Here is a 24,281-nt window from a genome sequence, read left to right on the forward strand (position 1 = left end):
TATAAGAACCTGGATTGAGAAGTAAGATAAAAGGGATGCATTTTGGCCCCGTCTTGTTTTTGTATTTAATAAATGTATTTTGCCCAGATTCTTAAGTGGCTATGAGTAGAACAAAGTAAATCCTGAAATCATCTGTCCTTTGTGAGTTTATATTCTGACAATGTAAGAGAGTGTGAAACTTTCATCTGAAAAAGGAGTATCTCTACATTTTATTATTCTCTCATTGGCATATAGTAACTGAACCTTTATAACAACAATACAATTGGGAAATAAAGATAATTAAGAAACATAAAATATGTCACTCTTCTTGAACCCAGTTGGAATCTAAGTTGTGTGTGTCTCCTAGTGAAAACATGAGCTTTAGTTTTGTCTGTATTCTCATAATTTTATGTAATTGACCATTTGCAATCCTCCATAATCTAAAATGTCTAATAATTATGCTCAGAGAGTGAGCCCTTTTCATAATATTTATAAATATTTCATATGAGCTGGAGTTAATACAATTTATTTATCATGCACAGGAGCCTGCAATGGGTTTATAAAAAATAATGGGTGCTAACTGCAGTAGTGATTTAATAATCAAAGTGATTTCAGAAAAGTAATTAATAAATAATGGAGATTAGCTGGCTCAGGTGACTGATAATAGGACATAGAGGTTTGGCTCTGGAGAGATGTCTGAGGTGTACTTGGCACAGCTTAGTGGGAGGTGCCGCAGTAGCTTAGAGTCACAAATGCGCACCCCCAACATCCTGAAGTCATCTGTTAGCCCAGTACTCAATGAAAATTAGAGTAACCACCACAAAAGCCATTCTGCTGACCAGGGATCACCAGGGTACAGGGTCACCATGTATGCTGCCCTTTTCCTGACCATACTCCCTCTTCCAAAATCTGGGAGGGGAGGAGGATGATGGCATAGGATTTGCTATGGTGGTTCTGTACCACCTGAGGTTCCCCCTGTGCTGGGCCAAGTCCCTTCTGTCATGGAACTACTAAAGAACTATCCTGCTACGTGTAGTTTTATACCTCTGTTGACTAATTCACAAATATGAGGGAAAGTTGTCCTTTCCGATCCACTGTGTGGATCTTTCTCATGCTCTCCACTTCAGGTGGGAGAGGAGAATCTGGCCTACAAAATCCTACAGATGGGGATATCAGATGGATTATGACTTCAGATTTGGGATCCATAAATCAATACATGGTTCCAGTATTGCATAAATTATGACTATTTGTATTGTTATAGCACAATGGGGACCCAGTTGCTAGCACTGTATAAACACACAACACAGACAGTCCTTGCCCCAAAGATCTTACTTATTATCTTCATCAGTTAGAGACATCTTGATCCCCCTATAATATTAAGTTCAAGAACTTTTGTACATGAGAATACAAAATAGAAATGGCTTATACTGTGCAAAAAGAACAGGAGTACTTGTGGCACCTTAGAGACTAACAAATTTATTTCAGCATAAGCTTTCGTGGGCTACAGCTCACTTCAGATACATCTGAAGACTACAGCTCACTTCAGATACATCTGAAGAAGTGAGCTGTAGCCCACGAAAGCTTATGCTGAAATAAATTTGTTAGTCTCTAAGGTGCCACAAGTACTCCTGTTCTTTTTGAGGATACAGACTAACACGGCTGCTACTTTGAAACCTGTCATTATACTGTGCAGGTATTCATTCTGGCACTATTGTTTTGGATATTAACAATCATAATTACCATATGAGATCACACTTTCTGGTCATATATATGCTTAGATCATGCAGTTTCAGCTACATATTGTTTGTTATACATTACCAGAGACTAATCACAATTTCTAAGATGGTCCAGTGATGAAATGACACTTACTTGCATTTTCTCACAATTTCTGCACTGCTCAGCACGAATAAGCTGCGAAATGTATTGGGAAACAATGTTTTTAATGACTTTATTTTAAAACACATTTCAGGTTATTCATGCTGAGAAATGCTTATCTTTTGAACTCTCAGACTGCTGGGCTGAGCAAAATGGGGCCAGTTTTCTTTTAACTGTTTCATATCCCAAAGCTTCAATGAGAATTTCTTATACAAAATGGGAGATGGGTAGGCAGCCATTTCATAGTATTTGGGTCAAGTTTCTCAGAAGTAAAAGGAACCTCAGATGTTGACTTGTGATATGACCTGACTCAAAAAGCTGCAATTCCCATTGCCAAAGGTCTGATTTTAAGTATCTTGTACATTCAATTACATTTAAATATGATTATAAAAAACACTAACATTAATTTACTGTAATAAGTTACCCACAAACATAAGTGCTTTCAGGATCATGGCTATGATATATACTGTGCCACCCAAACAATCCCATAAGCCTATTTTGGTTATTCTCTCTCCTGCCCTCTATTTTCTCCCCCCTCTCCTCCCCTCCTACGCCCACTAACCTGTTATTTCCCATAGTGTCTTGTGTGTAAAGCATCATTCACATCCGTGGTGCTAAATAGATACGAATGTTTAATTAAAAAAATATATTTATGGTGCTGTATAAAGAATGCGTAGAACGTTGTAATATATATGTCAACCACATGGTATTACTGTTTTGGATGCAATTTGTGGTTTGAATAATAAGGCACAGACTATGAAAAATGGGGAACAATATTTTAGTTAATGTTTCCACATATCTTGGCTAAGCTCTTTGGGCTCTGCAGTTTCAGCGAGCACCTGTTTGTTCCTCACGTAATTTAATCACTATTGTTGTTTTGGCGGGGAGGAGAGGGAAATGACTAAGACCATCATTATGGACGGGACAACTAGAAAGATGCACATGATCAACACTAAAAAATTACTGCAAACACTTGTGTGGAATCTGGTATGAACTGACCATTTTTGTAATAAGGGAGATATGGAAAGTAAAGGCCATATTCTCACTTGGTGTAAATGGCATTAATGTCAATGGAGTTCACACCAGGTGAAGATCTGGCCCCAGATTTGCAAACAAAGCTTCAAATATCAAATAAAATGTGATAGTAGATCCATTGAAATGTGGAAGTTGAGTCTCTGGATTTTCAAAAGAGACAAATACGGGGTCTGCATGTATTTAAAATATTGGTAGTTTTGGCATTGACTGCAATCAATGCTGGATGTAGCCCTTGGCATTTAGTTCTTTCTCTTATTTTCCAAAATTCCTGTTTCAAAACCTCTCTCTTTAAAAGTTTATGTATGATGCACTATTCTAAGTAAAATTAAATTATGATCAGTCATTTCTCTTCTACAGGTCCTTTCCCTTTTCTCTTTTATTATTTATGGCTAACCCATAAACCTCTACAGTCAATGACGCCTTTGTTATAACCTGGCCCACTATTCCACTGTACAATCAGCGGTCTGCTGCAGGTGGACCCATTCACTGGGCCCCATATGCTTCCATGCCAATTATGCCTAGATGGAACTGAGTCACATTTCTAGTTCTGGGTTTACATGGCACACTCTAGGGCTCAGCCATCCTAGACCCTGAAATCAGTATTTGAGGCCTATGAAGCCTCCTGATTGCTTACACACACTTCCTCAGAGCTGTGGGCAATTTGAGATTCAAGTTTAACCCTTGTGAGGACATTGTGGCAGGTAAGCAAAGAACTCAGGCTTGGCAAAGTAATTCCTCAATCACAGAAACTACTCTTGAAAGCACTTGAGAGTTGTAGATCTTTGAAACAACAAAGAGTCCTGAGAGCTCCATTTTCTAGTCTGTCAGAGTCCTAGGAAAGAAGGTAGCAATTTTAAATTGTTGTCTCTTGGGACCTAATCCAACACTCATGGTCAGTGAAACCAAGCCCTTAGAAAACAAAGTTCCCTTGGGTAATGGGAGTTCAAATTGCCTTTTCAGCTATGTATTTAGGTAATGTACCACACTGTTAATGTAATAGAAATAAATAATAATGGTGTAACATAATAATAGATCTCTGCATCTATTAATATCTTTCCTGTGAGAGTATAAATATGAAACTTAAATACCAATCTGGACCTTCAGTTCAGTTCCATTTATTGTCTGTGTTGGTTTACTCTTTCTAGAATTTTTGACATGGTCTCTCTGGCTTGGGAATCTGAAAATATTCCCTTCACGGACCATAATCTGTCCATCAGTCGGTCAGAAAATGTTGCCATTTTAATTTAATACAAGAAGTCTTGAGGAAATTCTATAGGATCTTCTTTTAAACCTTCCAAAGAACCACTATCATCGCCCCCGCCCTCCCCCGATGAGTTTCATGATCGAATATGAGTTAAGAACTAAACTGTAGCTTGGAATGTAAATGAAGTTTGAACACATGATTAAATTCAAATGATTTGTTGCAAGAGCAGCGTTTACCATGGTTCACATTCAAAATTCAGCACTTTGCACTCTCTGTAACTGACTGTGGCACTACCATGGAATTGACACCATCACTGAAGGCCCTTCACACCATTGAAATTATGTAGTACACCTCTACCTCGATATAACGCTGTCCTTGGGAGCCAAAAAAATCTTACCACGTTATAGGTGAAATCGTGTTATATTGAACTTGCTTTGATCCACTGGAGTGCACAGCTCCCCCCCCCCCCCCCCCCCCCGAGCACTGCTTTACCGCGTTATATCTGGATTCGTGTTATATCGGGTCGCGTTATATCGAGGTAGCGGTGTACTCTCGCGTTAGGTGAGAGAGACTGGCAAAGAAACAACATGCAGGTCCTTCCAAGCCATATATACCTTCTTACGAGGGTGATCACACTTACACTAAGACAGTGGTCAGGGATTCCTGTGGAGGGGTTATGTAGGGGAAACTCCTAGGCTGGAACAGAACCCAATGTGAGGCTGGATTGAAATCCCATAGTTTATCCATGCTTTTGGGGAGTTGATGCTTCCCCATTTTAATCCTCATTAAATTTCCCTTTTTATATGGCTTTATATGGAGAGGGATACATTTCACCCTTTAAAGCAAACTTCTCCTCTTCTCCATTCTGCACGGCAGATTTCTGTTAATTTTGCTGGTATTCTGTATAGACAAGATGCCTGCAGACTTGAGAGGAAAGTTTCACATGAGCCATTTAGGAAAGAATTTGTTTTATACTGTGATCTGAAAATTTCTAGCATCATTCAAATGAGTGAATACTGTAATGAGGCAGTCTGCTGGTTGCACTTCTTTGCCATTTCTGTCTGAGAAAATCTAACTTCTGTCAGTGTCATTCCAGGTGTCCATTCATCCATTTATTGCTCCACTATTGACAGATTATACACAACTCATTAAGTATTTTTATTACAACATCATCTTAGCTTCTTTTTTAATAACTTTTATTCCCAGCGGTCTTCTATTGAATTTACAAACTAAAGCAAGCTAGAAATCCTGATGTTTTTGGCTAGTAAATGCATGGCCCTATCTATTAACAAAAAGAAAAAGGAAAAAAATAATAAAGGGCCAGTTCAACCATTCCCATGGGAAAACCCAAATCAGCACCATTCCTCTCAGCTTGTTCCATAGTATTCTTCTGGGGTGGGGGGTTGGCTTCCCATATAAATTAAGGGGAGGAGGGGCCTGCCCACAGACCTTGTGGATCTTCCTTTCCTCCCTCCCACCCACCCCAAACCCCATGGCTGCTGGAAACCAGGGATTGGTGTAGAGTTCATGTGCCTGAGCCACTTTTTGGGACTCTGCTCATACTCCAAGACTGAGGAATGCAACTCCATTAGACCCATACTGCCAGGCATACTCCACTGGCAGCTGCCCCTACAGCCTCATGTTAAGGGTATACAACTTTAATATGGATTTTCCAGGGACTCTGATGGGTTAATGCATTTCCCTCTGACCTCTGCTCCCTGGATCTGCAATTTCCTCCTGGAAATCCAGGTGCCCTTTACTTACCTGGCCAGTGGCAAATCTGTTTGTGGAGGGTCACCTTAGCTGCAGATTCAGGGGCTACGATCTGGTCTTAGGTCTTCCTAGAAGGAAATGCCAATAAAAGAATCAGAAAAAACTGCTACAGAAATACCACTGAAAATACTAAATTGGGCAAATCAGTTGAGAATTATTGCTTCAAACAGTTGTAAGTACAATTTTACTGCATGATGTGAACTCACTTAATGTAAATGTTTTAGACATAAAAGTAAGAAAAAAAAATAAGCTTTTATTCACCAAGTAGCAAAAGTTTCTACTGACTTCAGTGGGAGAGTGGGTATGCAGTGAATGTTGCATTCCTTGTGTTCACAACAGACATATAATAATTACTCAAATCTGTTATATGCCAGAATTTCTGAGGTTAAAGTAGAACCTTTTGGATTACTAGGCAATGGCTTGACTTGTGGTTGGGCTTTACACTAATTTTTATCATGTGTCTAAAATGCTAATCTGTGGCGTGCCATCCAAAGGCTCGGTAGAAATTATTTGAGTCAGAACTGGCTGTGGGGTTCTGAGGTGCTGTATCTTTTACTCTCCATATCTGGGGACAATGCTGACTCTGTGGTTCTACCTCAGAATGGTTGGGTTTCCTAAAGCTACAAAGGACAACATGAAAAGAGAAAGTAAGAATGAAAGTGTGTGAGTGCTTAATATATATGAACTGAACCACAACAACTTTTTGTTCTTCAGCTCTAATAATGTTTTTTTCCAGCAATAGAATAAAATATTGTTGGTTGTAAAAGAAACTGCTACAATGTAATATTACTGAAAGCAGTTTGAAAGTAGATAGTAGCCATAGACTTGATCACTTCTTGGCCTTTTTTTCTGCCAAGTGTAATACAGTATCAATCTAATATCTGATGTGTCTTTTATATGGGGACTATCCCATGTATGCACTTAAGGCTCTAATAGGACTTTTATATCTCTACATTTTATACTCAAGACAAATCTTTCAAATATGTTTATTTTTAGAATGGTGCATATTTATTATTTTTACAATTAAATAGGTGCAGCTAATCATGAAGAACCTAAAATTACAAACAAAACAAAACAGCCCTCCTTGTGTTAGAACCAAGGGCCTCTTTTCATAAATTCCTGTGTTAAAAGAATTTATAAAATTTACATGGAAGAAAAGCCACTTTTTGTCTCCCAAAAGAGATCTTATCACAATTCTGTATATTTAATTCATTATTCCTTCTCAAACACCAGGATAAAGAAAATAGCATTTTAAAAGTTCACACCAATTCATTTAATCATTTACAAACATGAATAAAATATGCAAGGACTGATGACAATTCTTTACAACGTAATTCATGTTCGAGAGTGCATGTGTGTATTCTACAATATATGCAATGTCTAGTTCGTACAAGTCGTTATTTCAAAAAAGAAAAGCTATTTGAACTTAGACTCAAAGACAATTACACTAATCTAATTTACGAGTTTACTTGCAAACAAAGATTACCAGCAACATTTCTAACACATTTAGTATTCAGATGTTTGAGATTGAGTTACTGTCCTATCTAAGCTATTGTACAATTTTGCTATGTAGATTTTATGGCATAATCTAATAAAGCAATTAAAGTGACCACTCTGTTGTAATAGGAGAGCTTCAACTCCTCAGTAACTGAAATGCCCTTAACAAAAGTTCATTATAACTAAACTGCTCATTTGTAGCCTTAGTTTTTCTGTTTTTATCAATTTTAAGAGTCTTCTATAATCTTTATTCAGTACTAAAATGGAAAGACACTAAATTAATTGTAAATCCAGTCAAACCATAGAGGTATATGTTATTTAAAACTTTGAAAACAATTAGTATTTTTTGTTACTTAAAACAGTTGGTTAGTGCTGCCCTTTACTGGTTTGTAATGGTATATCACAAATCAAAAATAATGGTTAATTGACAAAATATTATGCAGACCTACAAAATGTTATGCATGCCATTTACACTCAAGTGACACCGGATGACAGAAGGACCTGTTCAATTACTATTACTTATTATGTATTGTGACAAAGTTCCTCCTCTATCTTGGTGGGTCCTGCGCTTATTGGCGGATTTTCTTGCCTCAGATTCACCATGTGGATTGGGGAACAGCCCAGAGACCTTCCCCTCTGGAAGAACCCACAGTCCATGTCAATGGGGAGGTTTGGGGGGAACCTGGGCCCACCCTCTACTCTGGGTTCCAGCCCAGGGCCCTGTGGACTGCAGCTGTCTATAGTGCCTCCTGTAACAGCTGCATGACAGCTACAACTCCCTGAGCTACTTCCCCATGGCCTCCTCCAAACACCTTCCTTATTCTCACCCCAGGACCTTCCTCCTGGTGTCTGATAATGCTTGTGCTCCTCAGTCCTCTAGCAGCACAACCTCTCAGCTCCTAGCACCTCTTACTCCCAGCTCCTCACACTCACACCACAAACTGAAGTGAGCGCCTTTTAAAACCCAGGTGCCCTGATTAGCCTGCCTTAATTGATTCTAGCAGCTTCTTCTTAATTGACTCCAGGTGTCCTAATTAGCCTGCCTGCCTTAACTGGTTCTAGCAGGTTCCTGATTACTCTACTCTAGTGCGGCCCCTGCTCTGGTCACTCAGGGAACAGAAAACTACTCATCCAGTGACCAGTATATTTGCCCTCGACCAGACTCCTGTACCACACTGGTCTGGGTCTGTCACAGTATATTGCAGTAGCACTTAGATGCTCCAAATTAGATCAGAATCTCATTGTACTAGGCAGTGTACAAACACATAATAAGAGACAATCCCCACCCTAAAGAACTTGCAGTTAGAGCTGGTTGAAAAACAACTTCACAAAATATTTCAAAAGATTGAAACTTTCTTTTGCAGGGTTCAAAATTGATCAATTTTCTGTTTTTGGGGGGGAAAATCAATATTTTTAGACAAAATATTTATCAAAGTTATTTTTTTATTAAAATCATTATTGAAAACTTGGTTAGAAAAAACACATTTTCTTTCTGAAAATTGTTTTTGCAGTAAATGAAAAATTTAAATAATGTTAAAAAATTTTTTGGTTATGTTGATAAAATGTTGAATAGGAAAGTCCATGGAAAATGTCACAAAAACAGAATTTCACTAAAGATGACAATTTTTCACAATTTTTTTTATAAAGGCCATTTAAAAAAAATTGTGTGAAAAATGTGGATCATCTCTATGTACAATGTGAGGTCCCAATTTTGTACTGCACTGCCTTTGGTGCCTCACTGAAGTTAATGGGGCTCCATACTGGTACGGAGGACTGATAGCGTGAAGCTCAGTGCAAAATTAGTGCCTAAATAGACAAGACAGACACAAGATTAGAGAACAGAAATACTGTCCTCTCCATTTTACAACTGGTGAACCGGGGCACAAGGAGACTAATGAGGAGTTTTTCAAAGGAGGCACTTAAAGTCTTTCACAATCTTCCCCCATGTGACTTGGCTGAGGTCAAACAGCAAGCCTGTGACTGTAAGCAATGACTGAATCAAGATTTCTTGATGTCCAGTCCAGTGCCTTAACCACAACACCATCCTTGCAGTCAAACCATGTTTTCTCTCAATTAACAGGGTTTGGTCCATGTGTATCCCTTAAATATAGCCTGCAAAATTGGGCTGCTGCACTTTTATGATGCATAAAGAAGGCCTGGAAAGGTTTTGTTTTTAGTGGGGTTTTACCTTAGGAATGTCAAGTCTGACCTTTCCTAGTTTTGTTGGGGGACTGTATGGGGTTTTCAGAATATTTGTTAGCACTTATGTCTTAATTGAAAGGGATAAGGAAGTTGAATCTTTAACAAAGACATCCTTTATCCAAAACATTCATTTTAGTTCAGTAGTTCAATAGATAGTAATTAAAACTGGTTTTTGGTTGAGTTTTTTTTAACAATCAAAAATCCCGTCCTCTTTCAGTAGTTCAGGTTTCATGTCTCCTGTAATGTCACTATTTCACTAGTTTTCCAGTAGTCATAGGCTTGGTCTACACTAGAAAGATGATCCATCGGCAACAACAGATTTCCGTGATATGTGTGGCTGAATATAGTTTAGCTGCAGATGTAGACAGAAAAAAACTGCAGTCAGCTCTGTTTCAGAAACTGAGGTTAAACCATGGTCTAGCGATGGTTGGTAAGGAAAAGGTACATCCCAGATGCTAGGGCAAACACCGGGCCAAATGTCAAAGCATGCTCTAAAGCATGGAAGTGCTAGAGCTTCTCAACAGTACAGTTGTAAAAAAATTTTAATTTGGGAAAACAATGTATTTTCCCTTAACCTTGTTCTAAGAAATGGCTGAACCATTTTTGCTAAAAATAAAAAAAAAAATTAGGCTGAGATGAGTGCTTCTATCAGTATAGCTAATGTAGTCCGGGGAAGTGGTGCTACTGCACCAACAGAAAAATGCCTTTTGACAGCATAAGCTGCATCTACATTGGTGGGCACTGCTGGTATAGGTTTACCATAATAACTATACCAGTAACATATTTTTAGTGTAGATGAGGCCATAGGGTGTTTCTGTCCCATCGTGCACAAGAATGCTGAAATGGACTTAAATAATTAGATATCTTTAGCAGGGGTTTTTTCCCTTTATTTTTGTGTTGCCTTTCATATTAGGGTTAAAAATAATGTGTGTATGTGTATGTAATTATATAAATAATTACTAAAATAGAGCAATAAATAGTATTAGAAATGTAGACTCAGAGTAAAGCCACTTGGGCGAAAGATGAAAGTTTCACCAGCTAAGAACTTTTTTCACTTTCAGAATAATAAGGTAGACTGTGGTTTGGCACAAGCCCTGTATGTGAGGCAGCACAGAATTGCATTTACCTAGCAGCAGACTGGGAAGTAGATTGTGTCTCAATCTGCTTCCTGATTTCCCCTAATTCCAGAGAAGGGAAGGGCAAGCCCTGCACATAGCATAATATCATTCATCCCTGGTACAGTTGGGCCTGCGCATGGGAAGGACAGAGCCCCTGCCTGTCCACTTCCAACCAACCTGTCCAGGAGGTGAAGTGTGGCTCTGTGGAGGCTGTTTCTTCACCACCTAGCAGATATTTGGTCCAATAGACAAAGAATTGTCTTATATCTCTTTACTCCTCTATGCAGGTGCACAGTATGGGCTACAATCCCTAGATTTATATCCTGTTTTTAGTTACAAAGACTGTGTTCTGAGCATGATCTTTTTTTAAAAGGCTGGTTGACTATTTTTTTTTTTTTAAAGATGAATTGAAGGGTGAATTCACTCTTTTAAAAGAAAAACAGATTAATGGAATATTTGTTGAGACACCTTCTTCTTAGTATATGTGCAACATGTGTCAGGTGGCACGTGACCAGGATTCATCACCAAATTTGTTTCCGCTGGTTGGATCATTAGCTCCCCCCGGCTTTGGTTGGGTACTGACAGGGAGTGTGATATGAACACTGATCCATGCTCCCCATTGAAAGTGGCATTCATGTACTACACATGGGTTAAGCAAAGTGGTTGCATGTATTCTGTTTTCTATGTGTGGTGAGATGAGACACCAAACCACCACAGGCAGAAAATAGAATACATGCAACCACTTTGCTTAAGTCAAGTATAGTACAGGAATGCCACTTTAGAAGACACATGTATGTATATCTGGGATTCGATTTCACAATTATAGGCATGTGACATTTTATTAATTGTTGCAATACATACAGAAAATGTTAACATTCACTGGAAAACAAACTGCTAAAGCAAAATCTGAAAAATTGTCAAGTCTTTGTACATAGTGTCATGTGTTTGTTATTGGACACTGCAGGGATCCAGTGTTTATTATTAGAACAAGACACTTTTTCATTGATATTTTGGGAGTAGAAATCAAATCTTTATATGTATTTTTTATCAAAAATTTGATACTTAATTTTAACCCTTTGTACACTGAGCTTGATTTCTCCATTTCTCTAAAAGTTTAATTTATGGAATTCTTGGGCCTTATACTCCAGTGAACTGCATAAGAATAAAAACCATTCCTTCCAATAGGTCTGAAATGGTTCATTTTCTATCCAAACCCTAGAAATGAATAATAATGTTCCATGCTGTCCCAATGAGGTTTATTAGACAGTCTTTCTTGGGGTTTGTACATACCCAATGTAGAGATCTCACACCAAGATGTCCAGCACACAGAAACTCTTATCCCTGAAACAAGATTGGGAAAGATCTCCTTTCCCTCTCAGGGGAACAAGTCATTATCAAACTGCATGAAAACATAGGAAGGAGTAAAATGTCAGACTCGCGTACCTCTTTATGTATTGTGCATCAGTGCAATATCATACTCCCAGCTCGCCAGACAGATTAAGTTACACATTGGCTAGAAGGCTTTCAATAGCACTCTGTGCCTTTTCCACTAAAATTTCCCAGCATTGCTAACACTGGTCATCTCTGGAAATGGTAGCAAAGATGGGAACCTATTCTACAGAAGGCACTTGTGGCCTCCAGTATTTGTCATTGTCATCTATCCCTTCTCAGAGCAAACTTTTTACAAAGCATACCTGTGTGATGGAGGTTTCCACAGGCAGAGATGAGGTATATCATTCCGTCCCCTGCCCCTGTGGTGGCAGTGGGGTAGTAAATGTCTTTTTGAGTGTTGTCTGTTCTGCTGTTTCACTGAACAGTTTTAGGGGTTTGTGCCCTTCCTACTGAATGTAGTAACCTCTTGATTTGTTCACGTATCTCCAGTGCAATTTTTCAAACATTCCTCTTCCACTGGGAGCTAAAAATGAAGCAGCTGGAGGTAGTAAAGGTGCAAGCCCAGATCAACATTCAAATCATCACTGATGGATTGACAGTGTTGGAGGTTAAACTACTATGGGCAAAGCAATGAGAAAGCAGACAGGCCAGCTCTGCCCTTGGGGAAATCTGCTGCTGTTTGGAGATTTGCACCCTTTGCCTCAACTATAGCTGGGTGGTTGTGGAGGGGGAGCAGGTTAGCAACCCTCCTCCTGCTCTCTTGCACACAGTCTGCCTACTACTTTGTTCAAAAAAAGTCTATTTCAGCTGCCAGTTGGAGAGTTAGCAGTGTGTGCTCAATGCATTGGAATAGTGTGTGCTCCTTGCATAGCAGAGTGTGGAGTAGAAAGTTGCACTGCACAAAGGACCATAGGACCGTCACCTGAGCCATTCTTCCAACAAAGGGCTTGCCCCTCTAAGCTGCTCACACCTCCTATAAAGTGCTGAGTGCTCTCAGTTCTCATTGACTTCAGTGGATGTTGAGTTTGCACAGCGTGCGGGAGGGGGAAAATCAAGCCCAAAATGTATGCAGCAGTTGCCATTGTGCAGTGGGCCAGTCGGGCATCAGCCCTCCTCCAGTGTGAAGGATGACAGCACCCAAGATACAGGTACCTTGTCACACCAATGTCTAATTCTTTCATGGAGCTTTGGGCTTCAAATACTGATCGATTTAAATGCTATTTTTCAGACGACAAAATTCCCAGTGTCCCTAAATACTTATAGGCACAGTAACTCTCTGCTCCATCCCACTGGGAGAGTTGTAGGTAACTGGACATGGGGAATACACAAATACCTTTACAGTTTCCTTAGAGACAAAGACACAGGATAGCTCAGGTAATGGAAGATTCATAATGGCCCATGGGATGACATTTAGAGATGTGTGCAATGGCCACAACACAGCCTGAAATCATGCAAAACTTGATTAGGGTTTTGTTACAAATTCCAAACTCGGCCTAGTTTCACTGAAAGGTTTGCAAACAAGGATAGTGCTTCTATAGTCGAGGTGTGTGTTGTTGCAGTTAGGTCATTGCTGTGGATAAATACCCTACTTAAAAGTGCCATACTAGGTCAGACCAGTGGTCTAATTAGTTCAGTACAGTAGTACCTAAGAGTTATGAACACCTCAGGAATGGAGTTTGTAGCTTTGGAATGTACATAACTCTGAACAAAACATTATGGTTGTTTCAGAAGTTTACAACTGAACATTGGTTTAATACAGCTTTGAAACTTGACTATGCAGAAGAAAAATTCTGCCTTCGCTTTATTTTTTAGTAGTTTAGTTTAACACAATACGGTATTTGCTTTTTTTGGTCTCTGCTGCAGCCTGATTGTGTACTTCCCGTTCCAAATGAGGTGTGTGATTGACTGGTCAGTTTTTAACTCTGGTGTTTATAACTCTGAGGTTCTATTGTATTCTGTCCGACAGTCCAGTACCAGAGCAAGATGTAAGAAACCCTGCTGTAGGCAATTATGAGAGAACCTAATCTGCAGGGAAGTTTCACCCTATCCCCCCATGATTAGATGTTGGTTTAAGCCCTAAAATTTTCACATTTATATACATCCAAAGCTCTTAGGGGGTTGGGATCCCCCCCCATACTTGTTGTTAAAACTCTGGATATTTTCTTGTTATCCATATATACATGTCTCATCTTCTTTTGAATCCTGCTAAACTCTGGTGTTGATGTCTTGTGGCAATGAGTTCCACAGTCTCAGTACCTATGGTCATTCTGTTAGGCACTATTCACAATGGAGCTGTGTGAAACTCAGCAGTTTTGTTTCACTGGCGTTTATGCAAACATTTTCTTTTTCTTTGTGGGTCTTCAATCACATATAGTTTAAGCTTCTAGTTCTAACAAATATAAAAACTCAAAGAGAAAATGAGTCCAAACCACTGGATTTCACCTGCTGTCCTATCACAAATCACAACTTGCATGCAGTTTTGACAAAGAACTATACTTTATGCAGCCTCAGGTTTGCCTTCAGCTGATGCTTTAGATAAGGACAAATTCAATCATTCTAGCTGCAGTAGGGCTCTTCCTGACTCCTTCACAAAAAATCTTGAAGCCCTCCCTGCTGGGTTCTTGCCGAAATAGAGAATGTTTAGCTGCTCCTGTCATTCCAGAAAAAGTCCAGTTCTTGAGACTTCCATGGTCAACAGAACTCCGATCCAGCCAGATTCAGTTACCAGATGGGTGTGGGAGGTCGGGATGGGTGTGGGTTGTGATCTGGATTATTTTGATAGATTAGGAGAAGCTGCATATGACCTAAATTTAGATGGTAAAACTGGGGAGTATGCAGACCCAGTAAAAGGCGATGGGTGCCAAATTATAGTTTTTGATTCTTTCTTGTACCAGAATGTTTTGTGGTCCTTCAATGTCTTGTTTTATGACCAAATTTTGCCCGGATCCAGATGCTGAACCTGAGTTTTGTGATACTGTTGTACTGGGAAGCTTCAGGGTCTGTGTTTTTAAGGTGCACTAATAACAGCTAAACATGTTTTCTGATCAGGCATGAAACATAGGTAGATGGGGCTAAAACCTGCCAGGATCCAGCAGGACCCACCTGATGGATCCAGGGTTTGGCAATGCAACTGAGGTGGGATGTATCAGGGTATTTGGTGCAATTGGAACAGCTAGGCTTGTTCTTCATGGAATTTGGAAGGCTGGGCTAAAAATCGGCAAGATCCAACTTGTACCCTGACCCTTTAGTCCATTTCTGATCGAAGGCTCAGGCTTTAGTGTCTTTTAAGCCCAAGATCTTAAAGGCTTTTCCTAAGGAACAAAAAGGAGGTGCAAGGGGGGAATGCAGCAGGAGATATAATCGGTGTCATGAGTTAATAAGGGACTTGTGCGAGTGGCAGGCACGGAAATGCGGGAGAGAAAGATGGAGATCTAAACGGCGTTAGGACCGCTCGGCGCGCTCAGGTCTGGAGGTGGTATAAGGTTTGCAATCCCTCTACTTGCTGGCAGTTGCAGGAGAAGATTGCTTTTAAGTGAAACGTCCCTGCCACCTCTCTGAGGTTTCATCCCCCATAATAGTGTCCTGCCCTTAAGTTTGAGAGCTCCTTTTGCGATGCAGGGTCCGCGCTGATGCTGAGGAGGAGGCACGGGAGATTTCCAATCCAGAAGAATCGCTGGCATGTATATTTCATCCGATGGACTTTCCATGTGGCTCATCTCCCTGCCATCAACGCTATATGCAGTGACACTTTTGACTTGAGCAGAGGAATGCGCGGAGGAAGCTCCGGCGAAACTGGTAGGAGAAGATCTCCTCGGCGCCACTGCTAATTGTCGTGATTTATGTCCCCTCCGAGTACCTTCCACGGCTTCATCTAAAATAAAACGAAAGCTGGGGCCACCCAGGAGCGCAGCCTTTGCAGAGCGTCTCGTCGCTGAGAGCCAGGGAACGTCCTGCAGCTTCCCGGAGCCCCAGTAAAAGTTTAATGCAAAGAAGTGGCTTGGGCAGACGGGAGACCCGGCGGTGCAGCGGGGCTGGCAGGAAACCCTGAGCGGCTGCTGCTGACTTGTTCCAGGGAGAGCGTGGGTCCTGGCTCCCCTTCTCTGATCTGCCGTTCGCCGAGCTTTGCAGTGGAGCCGGAGGAGTTCCTCCCCCTTCGCCCCGGGGCGAGCTCCGCCGGGCAGCTCCAGAGCAGTCTACAGTTCCCGGGGCAGGGGCGGAGAAGGGGGCTCCGACCTGCCGGCTGGCGGGGGCTGCTCTTCTCCAGCCCTTGAACTCCTCGGCGTTCCCAGGAACTTTTGTTGGGCGTGCGGCACACGGCTGCCAGGCTTCCCGCGGCTGGGGGACGGGGCACAGCGGGCGGAGCAGCCTCCCACCCCTGCGCCGCTGGCTCCCATGCTCCCGCTGCCGGAGGGGGATGAGGCTGGCAAGGTCCCAGGCAGCGCGGTGTCCGCTCTCCTCCCCGCTCTAACGAGAGGGATTGCTCCACATGGTGAGTACAGCTCCTTCTTCCCTGCCTCGCTAGCGAACCGCTGCTGCCTGCCATCGCCATGCAACGGGCGGGCAAGAGCCATGGCTGCGGGCGGGAGAAGAACTCTGCCCAGCCCCTCGGGAGCGCCCGCTGTGGTTGGCTAGGGGGGAAGAGTTGGGGCTGGGCAAGCTGGACTTTGCTTTGAAAAACTTGGCTGCCCGGGGGCTAGCGCAGTGGCTGCACACGCTGGGTCTTGGAAGCTGGGCTGTGGGAATCCCGCGCGCCGCGCTGGGGCAGAGGGCTGGTACCGGCCGGGGTGTGGTGGAGTGATATGTGTCCCTGGGTTTGCTCCTAGCGGATGAGCGATGGGAGGGTAGGGAGAATTGCATACACTGGTAATTCTGCCTCTCTGTGGGTTTAGCTTGAATACCGCTATAGGGTTCTCCCTCGGAACAGATCTACATGGATCAGGTGGAGCTATTGCCATCTTATTGGACCCCACGTAACCAATTAAGAGATTTAGCAGGAGGGTGGGGGTGGAATTTAGATACAAATAGAAACTGCGCCCTCTGCTGGTGCTGTGGCCTCCTCGCTGGGGAGCACATTTCTGTGTCTGGTTTCCAGTACATTGCCCCTGTGCTTTGCAAAGGGAGGAAAATTACTAGCGCGTATTTCAAAGGCGCTTTCGTTAAAAGAGCAGGCGATTGCTCGGTTTGTTTTTGCATCCTGAATGGGCACCTGTAGACACAGGTATTGCTCCCACCCCTCCCCCCACCTACAAGTCGATTAATCCATTTCTGATACATTGTCATGCTATTGAATCTCCTCTCTGGATTGTTTTCTAAATGAGCTACCCTCCTACCTCAAACATAGAATTACATTTTGGTTCACATACAAACCTTCGATCTGTTCTCATCAGTTTCCCGGCATGGAAATCAGCTGTGCACTTAAAAAGAAGATGGAGGGCATTAACTTCAAACCGGGAAGTAAAACAAAAACAAAACTGAAACACACCAGGATTTTACAGAACTGTGGAAATGAGTGGTTATAACTTCCGATTTTTTTAAAATTAAGAGTATTAAATAAGCCAACAAACTGGCAAAGGAGGGAATGAAAGAGTTTTTGAAGTGAATTCAGAAGGATTCTGCCAAAAGGGGGTCATTTGCTTCAAACAGTTTGCAGTCTATGAATAAAGATTTTTTTCTGCAGAAAAATATCAGAAATCTAATAAAAAGGGTGGAATTAATGGTTTGTAGAATAACCCCAATCCCATGGAATTGACAGTTCACTTATTCAACTAGGAATAATTCCCTGCTTCAGATCAGAAATGACAAGCAGTTTACATAATCATTCAAAAAATAAATGAAAAATCATTCATCAAAAAACAAATGATTTGCTACATGCTGAATAGCTAAGGCCAATAAAATGAATGGTCCTGTATTCTCTCCTAAAGTTCATATGTTTGTTGGCTTTAATGAACACATTTATATTGCAGTGCATTAGGCTTTTCAATATTTTGTATTTTGTGTACTAAGATTCAGCCTAATTTTTGCAAAGATCTGAAAAGAGGAAGTGAATTAAATAAGTGAATTAAACAGATGCTTTTAAAGAGGCAGCAAGTTACAGTTTTGCCTCAAGCATAATGCAACCCAACGGTTAGACACTGGCCTAGGTAAGACTTCACATTTTTTTTTTTTAATTTACATGGAAAAAAAATCAAAGGTGACAGTTGGTGCTTTAAAGGATGTTTCCCAGACATTTTTCACCAATTAATGTCAGTAGCCTGATCTTTCCTGTTCCTTGTCCTCTGCCCTGCACCGCAGTGGCATTGATAAGGAGTGGAACCAACTTCCTGATTAGAGGTGCAGAATTTGGCAACAGCACAAAACAAAATAGGGGTATTTTTTTTTCCAATGCTAAGTCCTTAACATAACTTTCTAAAGCTGCTAAAATTATATTGAGTTTACATCACAATCTGAAGACTTTACTATCACTACACAATAGATGATCTAGGAGTAGCTTTTGACAAGAGCCTGTTACTTTTTCTGTTAGGAATCTTATTTCTGTAAACCGTTTTGATTGTTCGTCTTAAGTGCATAACACTTGCAAAATAATGTAATTAGTGCTACAGAGTTAACTTAACCAATAAAAGATGGTTAAAAAATTTACAAAGGTTTTATATTAAGAATTTACAGCAGTTAAAAATGAAAGTTTATGAAGTATTTTCATTCCATGCTGAATGTTGATGATACAGTGTAAGTGGTAATGTTCATGTGCTATTTTACAGGACAAAGAAAGATTTAGGGCAACCTAAATTTTTTGTAGGGTATTTTAGAATCCCTAGTTTTATTTTTAGAACTTCATATTCTGTTGTCTTCTGTTAATAGATCTTAGAAGTCTTATTACTCCTTTCTCCTAAAATAGAGAAGAAAATGTTTCCATTTTCATCAAATGTATTTAACTACTTAATAGAAAAAGAATGTGAAGTTCTTCTAGTATAAGTATTGATTTTGAAATATCCTAAGAATTTTTCAGGGGCTACATTTAATCAGATAGGATGTAATATAATTAAACACATGAACATATTTAATTTGCATGGATGAATAACTGCATTTATGAAATGCTCAGATTTAATATATCACAGTATGTCAGTATACCACTGTATGCCAAGTTTCATAAGTGGTAACAGTGAAAATATATATCAGATACCAGTTGTATTTTGTAGTATACACCATATTTTATTCATCTTGGGGTAAAAAGTGATTTAGAAATTATAACCAAAGCAACCAAAAATCACCTTTACTTGTATTTTATAGGAAATATTAATGTACTCTGATTGTAGATGCAAAATTACAATAGATTTCACTTTAAACTATTTTATATAGTCCTACTATTATCATACACAACTGCCATTGACTGAGTTTTTTATACCTCTAAATGTTATTTCTTACACCAGCAGATACTGGAATATGTTATCAGATAACTGACTTTTCACCTTTCTTTCTAATTCATGGTCTGTACAAGAAATGATCAGTAGTTGCTATTTTATGAAATCTGCTGCATAACTGAGTTTTTGGGAGAATCTATAATGTAAGTACAGCAAGTTCACACCAAGAGACTTCTGCAACACAGCGAATGCTAAGCTGCTAGGTGACAATTTTTATAATGAGAAAATTATCATAGTGTGTGTGGGAGGAGGGAAATATTCACAGTGACCAAAACAGATACAAGGAGCGGTGTTTACTAGCATATCCTAATAAGAATTGACAGCTTCTTTTACCATAATTAATTACTGCTGGAATATACTTTTTGGCTGGAGTTGGGCTGGGGCGGGGGAGGGTAACTGAGCAGTCTACATAATTAAAATGCTGTGTGATGTTGGCCTGACTCAAGTGAGCCACCTGGAAACAGATTCATGAGTGTAAAGCCCCTTTTACAGACGATTTTAGTCTTGGTCAACTAATGCCCTTAATGTAGAATTGCTGATACAGAGGTATACATGAATTTATCTTATGTGGTATATATTCACTACTTTACATACAGAGAAATAGTTTGGAAGAAAGCCGAGACAACAGGGGCTTCAGCATTGTTGCTCCACAGTTGCCCAGGGAATGCCTGGTGTTTTTCAGGCAGGAGTTAAGGCACATGTGAAAATTCAAAGGCCTAAATGTTCTACAATTAATACAGTTATTGCCAAGAAAGGTTAGCTCCAATATAGCATGTGCCACAATTTTATTGAATACAGCTAGCATAATCAATGTTTCCAGTAGTTTGCAATCGCCTTTCCTTCTGTCAGTGAAGATGTCAGTCTCTGTATGTCAGACCTTATGGATCGTTTCAGTTTAACACAGCAGAACACATGGTCAGTTGCTGAAGAGAGGACTACAGGGTACAGAGGATTTGGGCACAAGAAATGCGTCGGTTATTATGTTTGGTGCGTTTTACTCCATAGGGCCAAATGTGTATGTATTCATGAAAACAAATCTTGGTTTATATTACCCACAGTTTGCCATGCAGTTTAGAGCTACAATTGGTATTGTTTTAAAGTTCAGAAATGTAATTTTAAAATTTTTGCAAGGTAATTTTTTTAAAAATTAGATATGTTTGGGAATAGACAACCAGGAACTAGAATGCACATAATGAATGACACTGCAGGCATAAATATAATAGAGCTACACAATTTGTTTCTATTATAAAAGCCTCTGTGACCCATAGCATATGATATTTAATGTGCTTTGGTCAATATCTTTCTCTATGTCAATGGGAGCTCATTAAAAGAAGATACTGCAGAGTAACTGAACCATGCCATATTAGTTCTTGCCAAAGCCTGACATTTTTAATACATTAATAATATATCTGTAATATAATGGAAGACTATTAATCACAACTGGTTATGTGCCAGAAATTTAAGCTATAATTGGCTGCTTCTTGTCAGGATTGTCCATCACTCAGTCCTATATCTTCCCAATACTCAAATATCTCGCACTCCACTGCACTTTTTCCTTGTCAGTGCACTAAATTTGATCAATGTTATAGTCTATAATTCTGTGTAATGACCATCATTATGATGCTGACTTTCTTTAATGAGAATTGGTTATATAGTGAGAGTTGAAGCACAGTGGGTGTTGAGATAACAGCTAGCTTCGCATTCATTCTCAATAGCTATATTCTCAATTCCAGTTAATACATCTGTTTATAGCCCTATCTAGTCCCACTTATTTGTAGATTGGCAATGACAGCAGGTTATAGAGGAAAAGAAAAACTAGCAAAGAAAACATTAAAAAAGAGTATATTTCTGACTAAATGAAAAAGGCTAAATTGAAAGGCTGTTTAAACATAGTAACTTGTTGTTTCTATACAGTAACTTAACATTCACTTACTAGTTTTACCAGCTTTGCCCAAGCTCAAAATAGTTTTTCTCATCCTTCAATACTGAATATGCACTGATTTGTCATGATCGTTTAAGAGACTTTGTAAGTTTTTATTTAGAAACAAAGAACGTTCTTTTTCAGGTCAATTCCTTACTTATAGATGTTGACCTTTGTATTAGAGCTGTTTTTTTTTCCCCTCCAAAACAATAAAATAGACTGGAAAAAGTGAATAGAAACCATGTAATTTGCATGCCTTTAAAAAGTTATTTGAATTAATTAATTCCAAAATAACAAGTTAAATATTGCCAATGAAAACAGGAAGAATGGAAGGTGTTTAAAAAAGCCATGATACTTAATGGTCTGATTTTAAAATGTATTTAATTTTTGTAAAGTATCTGAAGTTTCTGGTTTTGTAGCAAATTCAGATTTGAAGTTTACATGTATTTAGACAGCTAATTATTGCTACATGAAAATTCAGATATTCAACACAATTTCCAATAGAATACATCACAAATCACAGCTGTATAATAACATTTTATGAAATGAATATAATGGAAAATTGCACTTGCGTCCATAAGGCAATTATTGTAAATTACTTTGCTATGGAAACACACTTCAGCCATCTGTTGGCATTTCATAGAGTGTGTGTGTGTGTGTGTGTGTGTGTGGCTTATTTCAGTTTAAGATGGTGCAGTATTTAAATATAGTCAACCCGTTTGTGAAATTGCTTTGAAGACAACTTTTGCTTTTTCTTGAAAATGTGTATTATAAAACAAAGTGTATGTGATGGAGCTCCTTTCATATTTTTATGGCATAGGAAGATTCATCATACTAACTAGAATATTAGACTGCAGACATTAATTGAGCGATGCAACATTGATTTATAGTTGTCTGTAAACATGAAATTTAAGAGGTTGTTTAGATTGTAAGTCAGCTAAAGAGTTGAAAAGCACAGTAGTAGCTGAATGCATCCTTTTTTTCCACAAAGGGGCTGATCCTATTCCCATTGAAGTCAGTGGCCAGACTTCCAATATCTTCAATTGGAACAGGACTGATTGCAAAATTAGAGAAAACTACATTGACTTACAAATTCAGAAGTCATTTATATAACATGTTGTTGTTAAGGTTTCGTTTTATGTCCTGTTATTTTACATCTTACAACAATATACAGAACTGTTTGGGGGGGGGTATTTCTGTTGTAGAAATAAACAAGAGGTAGATATGTAAAAATAATTAAGAAAACATGGGACCCATGTTAAAAGGGAAATTGTTAATATAATAAGCTACAGATGAGCCAGTTGTTATCTTTATCGTTAAATGCAATTTAAAAAAAGGAGCAAAGCTTTTTCAATACTAATGAGAAAATCCAAACAGACAAATGTGTGCTCCTAATAATTCTCTTATTAAGCTAACAAAAGCATAGAAGCATACGAGGCATTTTGAGCTCTCCGAGGTCCTCGTTCCAAGAGACAAAAAGCACACCGGTAGTTGTCATCTTTGTCACTGTAATAAAAGATCCGCTCTGCTGTTCTCCTTGGTGGTTTAGGTTTCCCCTGCCTCATTGGTTATAAAATATGAGAAATGTTTAAGTTCTGTTGTTTGCCTTTCAGGTTTTGCCAAGATGGAAATGTCATTTTTGAAGCAAAAACCTGTAGCTCACCTGAAACGTTATAAATCTGTCTTTGTTAGAGAAGAGTTAAATCCTTCATGTTGAAATACTTTTCACTCTGAATGATTTTGGTAGTTTGTTCATTCTAGCAAAGCACCCACAGTAAAGGTTATCTATATTACACCAATTTGCTTTATATTGCATCAGACCTCCAAAATGTCAACATATCATATATTTTATAATGCATTGATTCTTGGACAATAACTCTTACTCTTATTGTTTTTAAAAGGGTGTTGGTGCCAGAAGAAAAGAATGATTGATGGGAAACAGACACCAGGCTGTAGACACTCATCCTTTTGCTTCAGATGCTGATTTATCAGTGCGTCTAGGTATCCCTTGTGAGCTTTGAACACGGAGGATCACTCAGGGTTATCGACAGTACAAGTGAAGACCTACAACTTTGCTAAATTATTATCTGCTCTCGGACATCTTTTACAAAAAGCCCTGATAGACACATGATAAGACAAAGGACAAGCTTCAGATTTCTGTGAAAAGCTGTCCTTTGAATATGTTAGGCTTCCACCAAAGTCTTCAACTTAGTAAAGCAAGTACCATATTCTAACGCTTCACGTTCAGTTGTGGAACCTGTTTTATAAGATACATACATAAATATATGTGTACAATCTATAGACTGTCCTTAAATCAATACTGGTTATAATTATCAAGGCAATTTCAAAGGATTTAGAGATGTATTTGTCAAGATTCCTGTCACTTCATGCCCTTTGGGTTACTGTATCTTCAGTGATGCAGCATTATCCTTCAGTGTGGGGACATTATGATGTGTGTAAGACTCAGATTTACACAGAAGAAGGAAAAATTTGGGATTACATGGCCTGTCAGCCGGAAGCCAGAGACATGATCAAATATGTGAAAGTGACCCTGGATCCCCCTGATATAACATGTGGAGATCCTCCCGAGACCTTCTGTGCAATGGTAAGGCAAACTTTTCAATGCTTCTTTCCTAGATAGTTTCAGGATGTTTCTGTAATAGGCAGAGGCAAAGTGGAAATCCCCAGTTAAGATCCAGGCAAAGCTACATAATATTATGAGCTTGTAAATGTGAAAGGCTTCTGAGAAACAAAGCAATAAGAAATAAGCAATCTTCATTAAAACATATTAGGCTGTAGGATAAATGGTTCATTTAGTTAGAACCCAATGCTGTTTCAATTGAAATCAATGGCAATGCTTGCAGTGGACT

The 24,281-nt window shown here is 39.4% G+C and overlaps 1 protein-coding gene across 11 annotated transcripts in view; it reads left to right on the forward strand.

Annotated features, from left to right (window-relative positions):
• The window catches only part of NTNG1 (netrin G1), a 305,313-nt gene that overhangs the window by 67,253 nt on the left and 213,779 nt on the right, over positions 1-24,281 (forward strand). For 6 of the 11 annotated variants that reach the window (XM_065554304.1, XM_005285463.4, XM_005285464.4 and 3 more), the window contains exons 1-2: positions 11,931-16,564; positions 23,313-24,016. In XM_065554304.1, coding sequence (XP_065410376.1) covers positions 23,771-24,016 — 246 coding nt within the window. In that variant the 5' untranslated portion in view covers positions 11,931-16,564; positions 23,313-23,770. Of the gene's footprint in view, positions 1-11,930; positions 16,565-23,312; positions 24,017-24,281 lie in introns of those variants that run through there. The other 5 variants (XM_065554302.1, XM_065554303.1, XM_065554298.1 and 2 more) reach the window with 1 other exon arrangement.

The sequence above is a fragment of the Chrysemys picta genome, chromosome 8 (assembly GCF_011386835.1).
Source record: "Chrysemys picta bellii isolate R12L10 chromosome 8, ASM1138683v2, whole genome shotgun sequence".
NCBI classification, from domain to species: Eukaryota; Metazoa; Chordata; order Testudines; family Emydidae; genus Chrysemys; species Chrysemys picta.